Source organism: Carettochelys insculpta, chromosome 9, assembly GCF_033958435.1.
Source record: "Carettochelys insculpta isolate YL-2023 chromosome 9, ASM3395843v1, whole genome shotgun sequence".
Classification (NCBI taxonomy): Eukaryota; Metazoa; Chordata; order Testudines; family Carettochelyidae; genus Carettochelys; species Carettochelys insculpta.
Genome location: NC_134145.1, coordinates 58,254,744 through 58,268,071, shown reverse-complemented (window position 1 = coordinate 58,268,071; position 13,328 = coordinate 58,254,744). Strand labels below are relative to the sequence as shown.

The window sequence follows — 13,328 nt, the reverse complement described above, 5'->3', positions numbered from 1 at the left end:
ATTGTCTCATTGAAGCGTGCCGTGTTCCTGAAAAGGCTGGGAACCGCTGCAGAAGGGTACCTGCCTGCGTAAATGCACCTTATAACAAGTTCCAGACATTCTAGATCTGACATTTGTGCACTGCTGGTGTACCAGGGAACAGCAGGCCCCCTTGTTCATGGTGTTCCCCATCACACTCAGCCTCTGCAGGTGCCCAAGAAGGAGGAGGGAGTGCACATGAAATCAATAACTCCGTTTCACTCTGCCAGAGGATTTGTGCATTATGTGCTGCAGGCCATGGGAAATCTAATATATAGATCACGTTTCTTCAGAGCGGTATCGACAAAACACGCAATGGCTTGGCTAGCAGCCAACCATGTAAAGCCATGAGTGTCCCTTATAGCAGTCGACAATGCTTGTGCAGGAGGAAGCGTAAAGCTGCTGTCATATTGATCATTGCAGGCAGGACAATGCCTCTTAGGATGTGCTAAATCCTCCTGAATTTCCCGGCCAAGATCTGGGACTGACCTCCTTTGATTATTATTCCGCTGCCCATCTCTTGAACACCTGCACCTCACTTCAAGTTGAGAAATGCTTGTCTCAACAGGTAAAATCTTTCTGTGGATGCAGAGTTGTTGCTTCTACTTCTCTGATCCTTCTACTGAAATGCTCATGTAAGTGGATCCAGAACCAGGATCCACGGGGAAGGCTGCATGCATGCTGTCTTATCAATTACTTAGGAACACCTTTCATTTGACTCAGGCTGTGTTTGTGCCATCTCTAGGCCTTCATTAGGAATAGCAAGTGTTCAAAATCTCTCAGGATCAAACCTTTAAAAAAACCCTTTAATTAACCACACATTTTATTGGGCGAGAAAAAGGGGTTGTGCCCTAGGAGTGTAACACGTAGGGGAGTTACAAGAGTTGTTGAGCAATGGTCTGTGTAGCTGTGGTGTGTTTATTTCCTTGCACGCTCGTGGCGAGGCATAAGGATCCAGAGACAAGTATTTGTTTGTGCCTCTAAAATTACCTGTCCTTTACTTATCTCAAGGGTGTGTCTACATTAGGAACTAACTTCAAAATTAGGTACTGCATCAAAGTAGCCAGCAGAGAGTCTACACCCATTTTCCCTGACTTTGAAGTTAACTTCGAAGTAGGGAGCCCAATTTCGAAGTCCTTACTCCATTCCCCGGAATGGAGTAGTCCCCTACTTACTTCAAAGTAGAGTGTGTGTAGACGCTCTACATCAAAGTAAGCCGCCTTGAAGTTATTTTTGTAGTGTAGACATAGCCTCGGTGTCTTAACAACCCAGGTCCATTTGGCAGAGGTGCATTACCTACTTAATTCAAGGGTCCAAATCAGCTGAAAGTCAGCCTCTGAATAGGGTTCTGGCAGGAAAGCCAACATTCCTCCTCAGAAAGGCTTCTAGAGCAGCTTTTTTGAAAAGTGTTTCCTCCCCAGCTCTGAAGGATCTCTGCCAGTGTGAGTATTTTAAACCCCCATTCTATTTATAAGTTATTTTATATAATCTGGCCAAAAGCAAGTGCCAGACTCTGGCCTGGCAGAATGCCTACTCCTGCCTTCCTTGTTTGGTTTTAAAGCACACGGTGGTTTGGAAAAAAAAAAACAACTAGATCTGAAAATTACTCTGGAAACCTTTTATTGGGAAAAGGAAGAGGAGAAGAAAAGCACAAGGGCCAGATTCTGCGAAGGCCACCTCATACCACTCAGGAAGCTCGCGAGGGACTTCAGGTAGACAGCAATGCCTGCTTGACCAAAATTTTCCCTCCTGGGGATAGACTCCCTGAATGTGAGGGGCCATATAGGAGCATACGGCCCTATAGCTCATGGGGGCTACACTCAGAGGGGACCAGGGAATTCAGATACAGGTATCAACAGTCCTGTGGCTGCTCTAATTTACCAGCAGGACTAGGCAGGCCCCTTCGCAGCCACAGGATAGAAGGAGCACAAAGGTTGCGTGAAGACTTCCTCTCGACTTGCCCGCACTAGCCCACGAAAGGTGTCACTGAGAAGCAGGATCCTTCAGTATAAATACAGGAAACCTTGTAAGACTGTCCAAGCTGCTCCATTCAGAATCAGAGCTGAACTGTCCCAAAGTTCGGGGTGCTTGGGACTCATTTCTTAATCTTCTACAGAGCACAAAATTAAACCATGTGACCACAGTAGCCTGCTAAAGAAAGCACAGCTTGGAAACTGCAGGCACCTTCCACCTGCCCTTTGTGTTCCCCCACCACATGGGCCTGACAAGTCACTCAGACCACTGCACTGTTCCCCCTACCTCAGAGAGCCCACAAGTCCTGTATAAGTGGGTCCTTAGACCTTTTAATATTGCCCCACCTTTGCCCTGTTCATTGGGGTGTGGAATTGAATGAAAGTTGTGAAATATTTAGGCATCTACAAGGCACTGGTACAGTTCAAAAATAAAGGTCACACCAGGGAAAAAACTGAATTGAGATGGGAGTTGGTTTTTGGATGGTGGCTCTTCAGGGTCACCTGAGCTAGTGCATATTTTATAAACAGCAAGAGGGTGATTCTGTTGCATCTAGTGTAGTCATCCACTCCAGTGGAGATCCGTATAGCATAGCATTTGACACCCTGTGATGGGGCTGCACTCGCCTCTCATGAATGACCCCTGGCCAAATGCATATGCCTGCACTCTCTTTTTGTTCATGGAAGCTCTTCCGTGACTCAGCCCGCCAGCCAAGTCACAGGCAGTCTGCATGCAAATAAAAACAAACCCTTTTCTAGGGTACAAATCCAATGGGACCTTTCTTGGGGTCCTCTCTAATGTATCTCAGTTTGTTTCCACTCTGGAATAGGGCTGTGGCCACAGGGCTTCCTTCCTGGAGGCAACATCTTCGTTCTCTCAGGGCTCTTCTGGTTCTGGCCCATTGGCTGGGTCACTATAGTCCTACCCCCTCGCCCGCATCCCCAGGATACCTAAAGATTTAGGCCACTTCCCCAAGTGGCTAGCAGGGAACTGGGGAGCCTCTGTCCCACCTTCTGTTCCTGGCCCAGCCACCCTGCAGATAGCAGCTGCTTGCTACATTCGTTCCACAGCTGCTCTAATTCTTTGGGCTACTTCCCCATGGCCCTGTGCCATCTTCACCCTTAAACCTCAAGGCTTGGCCCTGCTTGCCAGGAAGTCTCCACACTAAGCTGTCTGCAGAACTGCTACCCTTCTAGCCAGCCAGCCTCCAGATATTCCCTCCCTGAGTTCCACACATCAGCTAACTACTGCTTTGTTGTACAGCTCCTTTTATATGGCCCTCCTGACCCCTGATTGGCTGCTTCCTCTTCAACTGCTCTAGTTCGCTTGGAGGACCTCTCTACTGCCCTTTTTCTGGGACAGGTTGTGGCAGGTCCACAAGGCCTCCAGCATTTATTTAAGCACTGGGAGCCCCTCCCCCAGCCTAAGGGGAGGGGCTACTGGACCCAGGATCCTACTGATTTTGTCGGACAATGGAGGAATAGAACAGGGTAGGGGTGCAGGCTACTGGTTCAAAATGAGGGAACCAGAGAAGGACACTGAACAGAGAACCCTGGACAGCGCCCACTGTTCCTTGAAGCTGTCTAGGGAGCCAGCGGATACCATCCCGAGGAACTCTGCTCAGATGCATGAGACCAGGGAGGAATGGGAATAGGCCCCACAGTTGCAGAGCACGCTTTCCTTCAGCAAGGGGCATCCGTGCCTAGTCCACCCAATAACACATCTTCATTGCACGAGTGCAAACAGTTACACAAGGTTCAGAACAATGGAAATCAGGCAGGAATTGTTTTCAGTATCCTGAAATACACAAGATACAATGAGAAGTGACACACTTATCATAAGTAGCAATTTACATGATAAATTTCACGTAACATGCACAGGAAATTAGACGAGATATCTTATAAATTGATCACCGTCCCCTGGTTCAGTTTCATGTTGTTACCGAGCACTGTGTTGTATCCAAAGGATTGAAACAGCAACTTCATATCATGACTGCCTGCTCACATGGAAGTCATTGCTGCTGATTTCTGTGGGAGCAAACTCTGGCCTTAGATGAGTTTATCTGGCACAAGTTTAACATATTCCCTTTGCAAATGTAAACCCCATTAAATGTCTGGCTAGCTGTGATAGGACTTTTTAAGGTCAGCACTGCTTGGATTGCTGAGTCTGAAGTTCCTGTTGAAGGGCTTTAAATCTATGTTCTTTAAATGGGTTTCTCCAAACATAATTAAGAGATAAGATCAGTGAGCTAGAATGTCATCACCACGGGTCTGCTGCTGCTGCTGGGTAAATCTCAATGCAAAGCTGTATGCTCCCAAATCTGGACGCTGATCCTGCGACAACATTCCACTCAATCATCTCGAATGAGTTTTGAAGATCTGATCTTGTGCACACCGAAGGCAATATTTTGCTCTGGACTTCAGTGGAAGCAGGACAGGCCCCTAAGTATGTGTCTGCCACGGTTTGGAATACAGCCACAATTTAAATGGCCCCTGAGCCACTAACCAACCCCATAATTATCTTCTAACCAGTGCAGCATTCCAACAGCTGTGATTTTATCCTGTGTCTCAACAGTATTTGGCAGTTTAAACAACTGCAACTATCACACACACATCTCCTAGAACTGGCAGGGACCTCAGGAGGTCTTCTAGCCCAGTCCCCTGCCCTCTTGGCAGGACCAAGCACCGTCCCTAACATCTATTTGCCCCAGTCCCTAAATGGCCTCCTCAAGGATTGAGCTCACAACCCTGGGTTTAGCAGGCCACTGCTGAAACCAAAGTTACTTCTAGTGCCATTTCTGTTTATTCTGACAATTGACTCAGATCCTTGGGTCTGTGCTGTAAGCCAATCATCCTACCTCCCCTGATCTGAGGAACAGCCAGAGCCTTATTTAGCCCTTGGCACAACTTAGGGCAGCTTCAGAGCAGCTGTAGATTGCACCAACTGTGAGAACCCTCACAACTCTCTGCTGGCCCAAGACAGCTGGTGCACCATGAGCTCTAGCCATACACGTCTCAGTGCTTCATCTGTCCCTGCCATGCACTCTTTTCTGCAGGTGGAGATCAGGGAGCAGGTGGTTCTGAGTAGCGACACTGGTACTACCTCACCCTGGGATTCCTCTATGCAAGTAGCGCCAGCCAGTTATCTCACTTAGGGCTGCTTTCTGGCTGCCTGAGATGTGCAAAGCAACTGGATGTGGCTAGGGTGGGACTGAGAGTCTGGACCTCAGTGTTTTAATGCATCCCTTACACTGGGTTTCATAGCCTCTGAACACTTGTAATTTACAGGCCACCAGTGCCTTCATATACACAGGGAAGACTCTTGGTTTGGACTCTGGGCCTTGCCTGTGATCTTCTCTTTGGTCAGGAAGGATCAAGGCCGATTTCCCATACCCTCTCCCTTTAAATTCCATTCTAAGAAGAAGGTTGAGTTGTTCTTTGACCAGCTGACAAGTGACACTTCTTCCCATATAGGCCTTCCCCTACCCTGACACATTTTATCCTGCCTGAATCAACAGCCTGTGTGCTCCTCCCAAGTCGTCATTATTTTCCTCCAAATACCAAATGGGCAGGCAGGAGTGACCCAGACAATATCTTTGGCACGGCTCTCAATTGCCTAGCAAAGGGGTCAGCAACAAAAATAGCTAGAAGAGCCGTTTTTTTCCAATTTGGTAAAAACCTCAATAATTTAAGAGCCACAATGCATGTGCCAGCAATGCCACACTGCAATTTACATTGGCCAAACTGGACATTCTCCCCATAAAAGAATAAATGGACATAAATCAGCCATCAGGAATGGTAATGTGCAGCAGCCTGTGGGTGAACACTTCAATCTCCCTGGACACTCAGTGGCAGATTTAAGGGTGACAGTCCTGAAACAAAGAAATTTAAAAAATCAAATGAAGAGAGAAATCTCTGAGCTGCAATTCATTTGCAAATTTGACTCCATTAACCAAGGATTAAATGGAGACTGGGAGTGGCTCACAGCTTACAAAAACAGCTTTTCTGCCCTGGTGGTTAATATCTCCCCATAAGACTCTGACAAACACTCACATCCCCCTGTCTGATCTAACTTGTTTTTTCCTCTTTTGATAAGTACTATTGATAATGGGCCATTCAATCTTGCTGAATAGATCTTTTGTCAGCTCTCGCCCTCCCTTTTACTGGGACCCCACTCTTTAAATACCCCTCTGAACCCTCTCCCCCACTCACGCATCTGATGAAGTGGGTCTTTGCCCACGAAAGCTCATGCTCCAAAATATCTGTTAGTCTATAAGGTGCCACAGGACTTCTTGTTGTTCTCGGAGCTACAGACTAACACGGCTACCTCTCTGATACAATGCATGTGAATACGAGATGGTCCTTAACTAATAACATCAAACCGTACTTTTTGTAATTCCTATTTTACGAACGGCACTCACACAATAATTTGTAACACGATACATATTTGCTGCAGGATGTTCACAAAAATTTTACATATTCTGTTTCCTCACACTTTATGTGTGTGTGTATGTTTGTACCACTGCCTCCCTGACTTTCACTCCCGAACTCTCTCTCTCTCTGGAGAGCGCTAGGAGGAGTTATCCAGCGTTTTGAGATCACATATCGTTCGCTATTTAGATATGAGTTTTTCATTTTGGGGCTTTTAGATATTCACTGTTTATCAATAGGGATTTTTTTTTTGTTAACTTTGCAGTTACTGTGTCAGGAGCCACAAAGAAGTCCTAAAGAAGACCAGGCTGAAGACCCCTGGCCTAAAAGAATGGCCTCGATTTGCCACAGCCATTTCTGTACAATCTCCTTAATTACTATCACACTACAGAGTGCAATCCTGATCAGCGAGTGGGCTGCGTCACTCTCTGCCCTGTAATCTTAGAGGTCTCACAATCTGGGCTGCCAGTAAACAGCCTATCAGCATGCATTGAACAACCTGAGTATCTGTACAACTGCAGCCCTGGTCCAAAAATTCTGACCCAAGCAGCCGGTCAGCAACACACCAACCACACTCAGGTTTTCACCAGCCATGTTTACTCTTTGGAGGGTAACTGCAATACACTCCAGTCCCAAATTTTCGCCAAAATATGTGATCTGCACTGTCCCAGTTCTCTCCAAGACTGTTTAGATATTAGAGGTCTATTGTACCCATAAGAGATCAATATCACTGAGCTAGATTAGATTAAAAAAAGTGTATTGAAAGATAGAGATTTTAAGTGAGTACAAGGAACTACAGTCAGAAATGGGTACAAGAGAAATAAACAATCACTTTCTAGTAACTAAATCTTAAGAAACTAGACTCAGTTCAAGCTAAAACCTTTACCACATGATCCTAACAACAGGGCTGAGGAAATTCTCAGGTCAGAACCTCTTCCAAAGTCAAAGGCTGGTTACTTTGTCTTTGCAGGTGAAAGAGAGAATATCTGGGTTGTTTTCACCCCTCACTTTTAGAGTGCATTCTCCCACTGAAATGCATTTCCCTAAGCATTACCCACAGATAAACAACATGCTGTCCTGTAGCACCTTAGAGACTAACAAATTTATTGGGTCATAAAGTTCCTTCCCACTGTGAAGACAGAGACATGGAGTCTCATGGTAAAAGAGGTTCCATATTGCTGTTTGTTAAAATGCTAATCACTCTGCTCCTACCTCCCTCTGTTGCCAAAGAATGGCCACTTGACCAGCGACTGCCAATCAAGTTTGAGGACATCTGGGCTAGAGGCATCACCTAGTTGTCTGTCTCTGAGGAAGAGGTTAATCCTCCTCCTCAGTCTTAACTGGTAATCACCTTTCAGTCAGAATTTCAGCTTTTGTTCATAATGTTACATATAGTTTTGCTACACATATTTCACCCTATTATTTGTTTTCAAATGATACGGCACAAGAAGCATTTTAGGGATTATTGCAATCGAGTGTAACGTGTGAAGATGGATGTGCTTTCTGTCACAGTTACAAACAGCTTTGGTAAACTGCAGACCATTGTAGTAGAAATCTATAAGCTGTACAAGTACCTAGTATTTGTCTATTATAACTCTTGGGCATTAAACATATTTAACTCACTCTTTCCCTTGCATTTTTCCTCCTCCTTTACCATTTCTTTTCCCTCACTCCAACTTATTTTACTTTTCCTCCATTTTTCTACAGTCTTATCCCTCTTTCTAATCTCCCTGCTCCACCACTCTTTTCTCTCTTCCTCTTTCCTGTACATTCTTTCTTTCTTCCCATCCATCTTCTCCCTTACAGTACATCTACATTTACCAGGAGACTGACCAGGTCAGGCTCGATCTTCCAGGGTTTGAGTTTGCACACCTAGCAGGGATGTGTGAAATCGAATTATCAGAGGTTGACAATCAGCCCCGTACTCTTCATTATTGCAAGGAGTAAGCAAGGTGGACGGGAGAGTCAACCTCCCTCAGGGCTTGTCCATTAAGTTGAAGATCGACTCAGTCAGGGTCGCTCTTCCAGAGTTTGATTTTGCACATCTGGTGAAGATGTGGCAAAATCACTCTCTCTGGGGTTGGCAGCTGATTCCTGTATTCCATGCTATTGCATGGAGTATGGGAGGTTGCCATGAGAGTACAGAGGCTAGGTCTTCTGTAGGGAAATAAGTTGATTCTGGTACATCGATTCTGGCTATGCAAATGCCACAGTTAGAATTGCATATCTGAAGTCGAGTTATTTCGCTAGTATAGATTTAGCCTCAGTGAGGGTAGCCAGATAAGTCAATCATAGAGACATGGACTCCAGCTACGCAATTGCTGTAGCTGGAACTGCATACCTGGGATTGACTTTAAGGTCTAGTGTAGACCTGTCCTTATTCTCAATCTGTTCCCTGTCCAATAGAATTTACACTCCTTTTTCACCCTCACACATGCACCCTGCCCTCTCCATCTCTTTCACATACCTTTTTCCCTCTCATGAGTGCGTCTTGTCCCCAGTGACTCACATTAGCCTTGCAGGGATAGGCCACTACCCAGGCTAAAAATGGTTAGAAGGATGGTCTGGACATCACCCACTGCACAGTGTTTATGTGGCGTAACAGGGCTGGAGAGGGAATTCATCTAGAATGACCAGATTTTCACAATTAAAAGGCAAGACAACTTTCAAATGGGGTGGGAGTGATGGGGCACAGAGGGCAGCACGTTGAGTGAACAGTGGGGAGTTATGCTTGGGAGGGTGAGAGATAGAGGTGTGCCTTCTCTGCTCTGCTACCAAGCAATCCCCTGTCCTCCTTTGCAGTGCCCCTGTGGATGCAACTGTCATTGAGGGTGGGATGCACTCATGAGAAAGTCTCCTCCAACAATTTGTGTGAAGGAAGGGGGCTCTGAAGGTTGCTGGGGGAGGAGGTGTCAACATGCAACGGGCCTGGTTTGTGGGAACGGGGGTCCTTGACACTTGTGTGGTCATCCCCCACTCATCAACTGCATGACCTCAGTTCCTGCAGATGGCCAGTTTCGGGCTGGATTTTGTAAAAATGACCAGAGTATTTCCAGCATGCAAAGATACATTGTCCCCCTTTGAGCTCACCTCCTCAGACAGGCAGAAAAAGGAACACCAGCTCTGCCCTTTTCCCACTTAGTCTTTCTCGGTGAGACTGGCCCTGGCAGAGGGCTGAGTGTCTACTCAAGCCAATCTGCTCAGCACTTGCAGTTTAGTCCTGGCTCCTGCTAAAGCAACCAGTCTACTTCCTAAGTGGTGAACGGCCTGGGAACCAAAGCCACAGGAAGCTGCTGCACTCAGAACTCAAGTGACAGCCATTCCTAGGATGCTGTAACTAACATTGGGACAAGGCAAAGAGTATAGGGAGGCACAAAAGTGGCACACGGCTCCCTGCTCCAAGCGTCAAGATCAGCTCAGATCGAATGAAGAATGAGAGAGAAAGAGAGAGGGAGAGAGCGAGTGCAGCATCTTGCCATTAAAAAATGAAAAGACAAAGTACTTTTTGCTCATCATCATGTAACATCCAATAAAGCTGCAGGATATGTGTTTGTTACTGTAATACACAGATTACTCAAGTAAGCTCAATAATATGCTCATAATTTCTGTATTTACATAGGACCTTTCACTCCAGGCTCTAAAGAACTTTGCAACCATTAATTAAATCTTGCAACACCACAGAAGGCTGGTAAGGAACAGAGGTTAAATAACTGGCAATTCCAGAGCGAGTCAGTGTCAAAGTGGAGGAACTAGACCTAGGAGCAAAGATGGTGTTCAACTACTATAGGCACAGAACTGGCTTTCCAAAGTATGCTACTTTTAAAGGGAAAACTGGTGTGTGACAGTTCTCCCTGTTAGCAGTGACTTATTAGCTGTTCAGTTAACCAGCAAAGATTATGGAAAGCGCTCCTTAAATGGTTTTATTTTTCAACTGATGACAAAAACAAAAAAAAAACAAAAAACCCAGCATAGCTACTCTCTGCACAAGCATTAGAAAGTTCACAGCACATTCATAGACTCACGCCATCATAGGGTTGGAAGAAACCTCAGGAGGCCATTGAGTCCAACCCCCTGCAGAAAGCAGGGCCAATCCCAAGTAAACCATCTGGTGAGGGCTTCGTCAAACAGGGACTTACAGGCCTCTAGGTGAGAAGATTCTGCCACCTCCTTAGTAAACCATTCCAGAGTTTCACCACGCTCATAGTGAAATAGCTTTTTCTAAGAAGCAGCCTCGACCGCACCCCCACAACTCAAAACCATTGCTCCTTGTTCTGTTTTCATAAAACGAGGCAATCCAGTGACATTGTTCAGAATGTAGTTCTCCCTCCTTGGCTAGTGCTCTGTTCTCCATTGTACTAGAGCTATCTGTACAAAAGGAGGCTGTATTTCGGTGTTCCTGGTCAGATGCCAGCTCAAGTCAGAAATCCCACTGAAGTTAATAGGAGTTTTGCCATGGTAAAGCCAGAGTGAAAATTGAGCCAGGACTGAAGCAGACAGCCTTTAGTTTATAAAGTGCTTTGAGATCCACAAGGCAGCTGCCCCTGCCCCTGCCCTTGCCCAGCTGACAGGGACCCCCAGCTACAAGTGCAGCCTCCACAGCCAAGAAGCACTGCCACAGGGTGGTTGCTCTGCTCCCTGGTGCCTCAGGGCATTAGTCCCCACTGGGAGGGAGCAGCTGCCTGGTTTCCCAGCACCCCACACTTCAGCCCCTGCTGCAAGGGAGCCCTTCCACGGGGCAGCTGCCTGTTTCCCAATGCCCCACACCGCTTGGGAGCTGTTTTCCAGGGCAGCTGCCCCCACTCCCCAGTGTGCTGCTGCCAGGGAGTCCGGCCACAAGGCAGCCGCCTCCACTGCCGAAGAACCCCTCCAAGGGAGGCAGCCGCCCTGTTCCCAGGCACCCCGAACCGCAGGGCAGCAGCCCCCCATCTCCAGAGGCCAGGTGCTCCCTCTTTGGCACAGGGAAATGTGGTCACCCTAATTGCACCAGGCAGGCCAAGCGCCTCCCCAGCACACTCTTGCAGAGACCGACCTCGCCCAGCTACACGGCCCCTGCACACCCCCGCTGCATTGCTCCGCGACCGGGGAGGCAAGTAGGCGGGACCAAAGAAACTCCTCCCCCCCCAGCCCTCTCCGCGCGGCCTTCTTTCAAGCGACGTTCGCACGGAGGGGCGGGGTTGGCTGTCCCCTGCCCCGCCCCACCCCGCTGTAGGCCCCGCCCCCGGCCGGTCTCCGAGCCGCGGCGGAGGAGGTGGGCGGCGGTTACCATGGCGATGACGTCCTGCGGGCGGCGGGTGCGGGGGGGGGGGGCAGGGTGAGCGAGGAGAGGAAGATGGCGGCGGCTGCTGCGGCGGGGCCGCAGTGGGCGGCGGGGCAGCGCTGAGGAGGGCGAGCCGGGCGGCGGGGCCCATGTGCGGCGGCGGCGGGGGCGGCAGCAGCGGCCCGCTAGCAGCAGCCGGCGCGGGGTCCCGCGGAGCCGGCTCGGGGGTAGCCGAGTGAGCGCGGCGGCCAGGCAGGGGCGGCAGGATGAAGTTCGCCGAGCACCTCTCCGCGCACATCACGCCCGAGTGGCGGAAGCAGTACATCCAGTATGAGGTACGCGGGCCGGGCGGCGCTGCCGACGGGGGGGGGCATCCAGGGCCTGACCGCCGAGCCGGCCCCCTCGGCTGCCGGCTGTGTGATCGGTGGTCGCCCCGGGTTCTCCCCGCTCAGCTGCGGCGCCGTCTACTGCCTCCCCCGGGAGCAGCCCCCCGGCTCCCCGCTGGGACACGCCATGCCCTGCTGCGGGCCTTGGCCGGAGGAGCCCAGCCCAGCCTCTCCTCCCTTTCGGGGCTCGGCTGGATCCCGTGTCACGCCCTCTGCTTCTGGGGTTCTCCCAGCCCGGCGGGCTCTCCTTCATCCCACCCGCTGGGCGCTTTTCCTGGTCGGTCTCCTGTCAGTCTTGTCTGCCCCCGCTCAGCCCGCATCTGCTGGTAGCACCCGTCGCTTTCCATCACTCCAGGTCCTGTTCAGCCTCGCCCCGCTCAGGGAGGTAAACGTCTACCCGGAGGCTCTCTCACTGCCTGGAAAGTTGGATGGGAAGATGGCCTAGAAGCGTGCCCTGAAAGACTTGGCTTTCCAAATTGAGGAAGCCAAAGGTTAAACTTCTACAAAATGGTTAAAATGTGTTTTGCTGGTGCAGCCTTTGTCCATAAAGGTGGAACTTGGACTGTTTGTTTGATTGTTTTTCTGTTTGAAACTTGATTAAATAAGTAGGTGGTGTGGCCATTTAAATAACGAAACCTTTTTGTGGCGCCAATACTTTAAAAACCAAACACTGCTATATGTATTTTAGTTGCATATGCTTGAGGGAAGGTCTGTATCCTCTCAAATAGCCAATGAGCCCTAAGGGCTGTAGTCAATACGTATTGCTAATGTGCTGTATTCGCACTTGGATCTGAGAGATTATTTTTGTGTTGGACAAGATAATCTGGCATGCTGCAGTTTCAGTTTATGTGCTTAACAGAAACATAGTACAAATCAACATGTTCATACACCTAGACAGATTTTAAGAATGAGATTGCAGCTCATGCCATCCATTGAGCTTGGGCAAAAACAACTTAAATGTGTAATGTTTAGCGGCAGCTTTGGATTTTTGCCTCTAACCTTTCTGTTAGCCGATGAGCTGAGTTCAGAAGCTTGAGGAGTAAATAAATTATTTAATAACAGTGGGGATTATTAGAGGAAACCAGTGATAATATCAAACGTGGTGGTATGTGAGAGACTGAGAATTATTTCTCCTTTGCAGTATTTTTTCTTTCTATGGGAACTTTACATAAATTAGAAGTATAGGCATTGTGGACTCGTCAAGTTATTTGTGGTGTTGTATTGTTTTATGTCCTTTCAGTTCTGGGATCCTAACAGCAACCTGGA

General features: G+C 48.3%; 1 protein-coding gene across 2 annotated transcripts in view; it reads left to right on the top strand.

Moving 5' to 3' along the window:
- Nucleotides 1-11,771: 11,771 nt before the first annotated feature.
- The window catches only part of XPR1 (xenotropic and polytropic retrovirus receptor 1), a 172,839-nt gene continuing 171,282 nt past the window's right edge, over nt 11,772-13,328 (top strand). For both annotated transcript variants that reach the window (XR_012646570.1, XM_075002732.1), the window contains exon 1: nt 11,772-12,011. Coding sequence is in view for 1 of the 2 variants with exons in the window: in XM_075002732.1 (XP_074858833.1) it covers nt 11,943-12,011 (69 nt within the window). In the remaining variant the exon portion in view is untranslated. The remainder of the gene's footprint in view (nt 12,012-13,328) is intronic.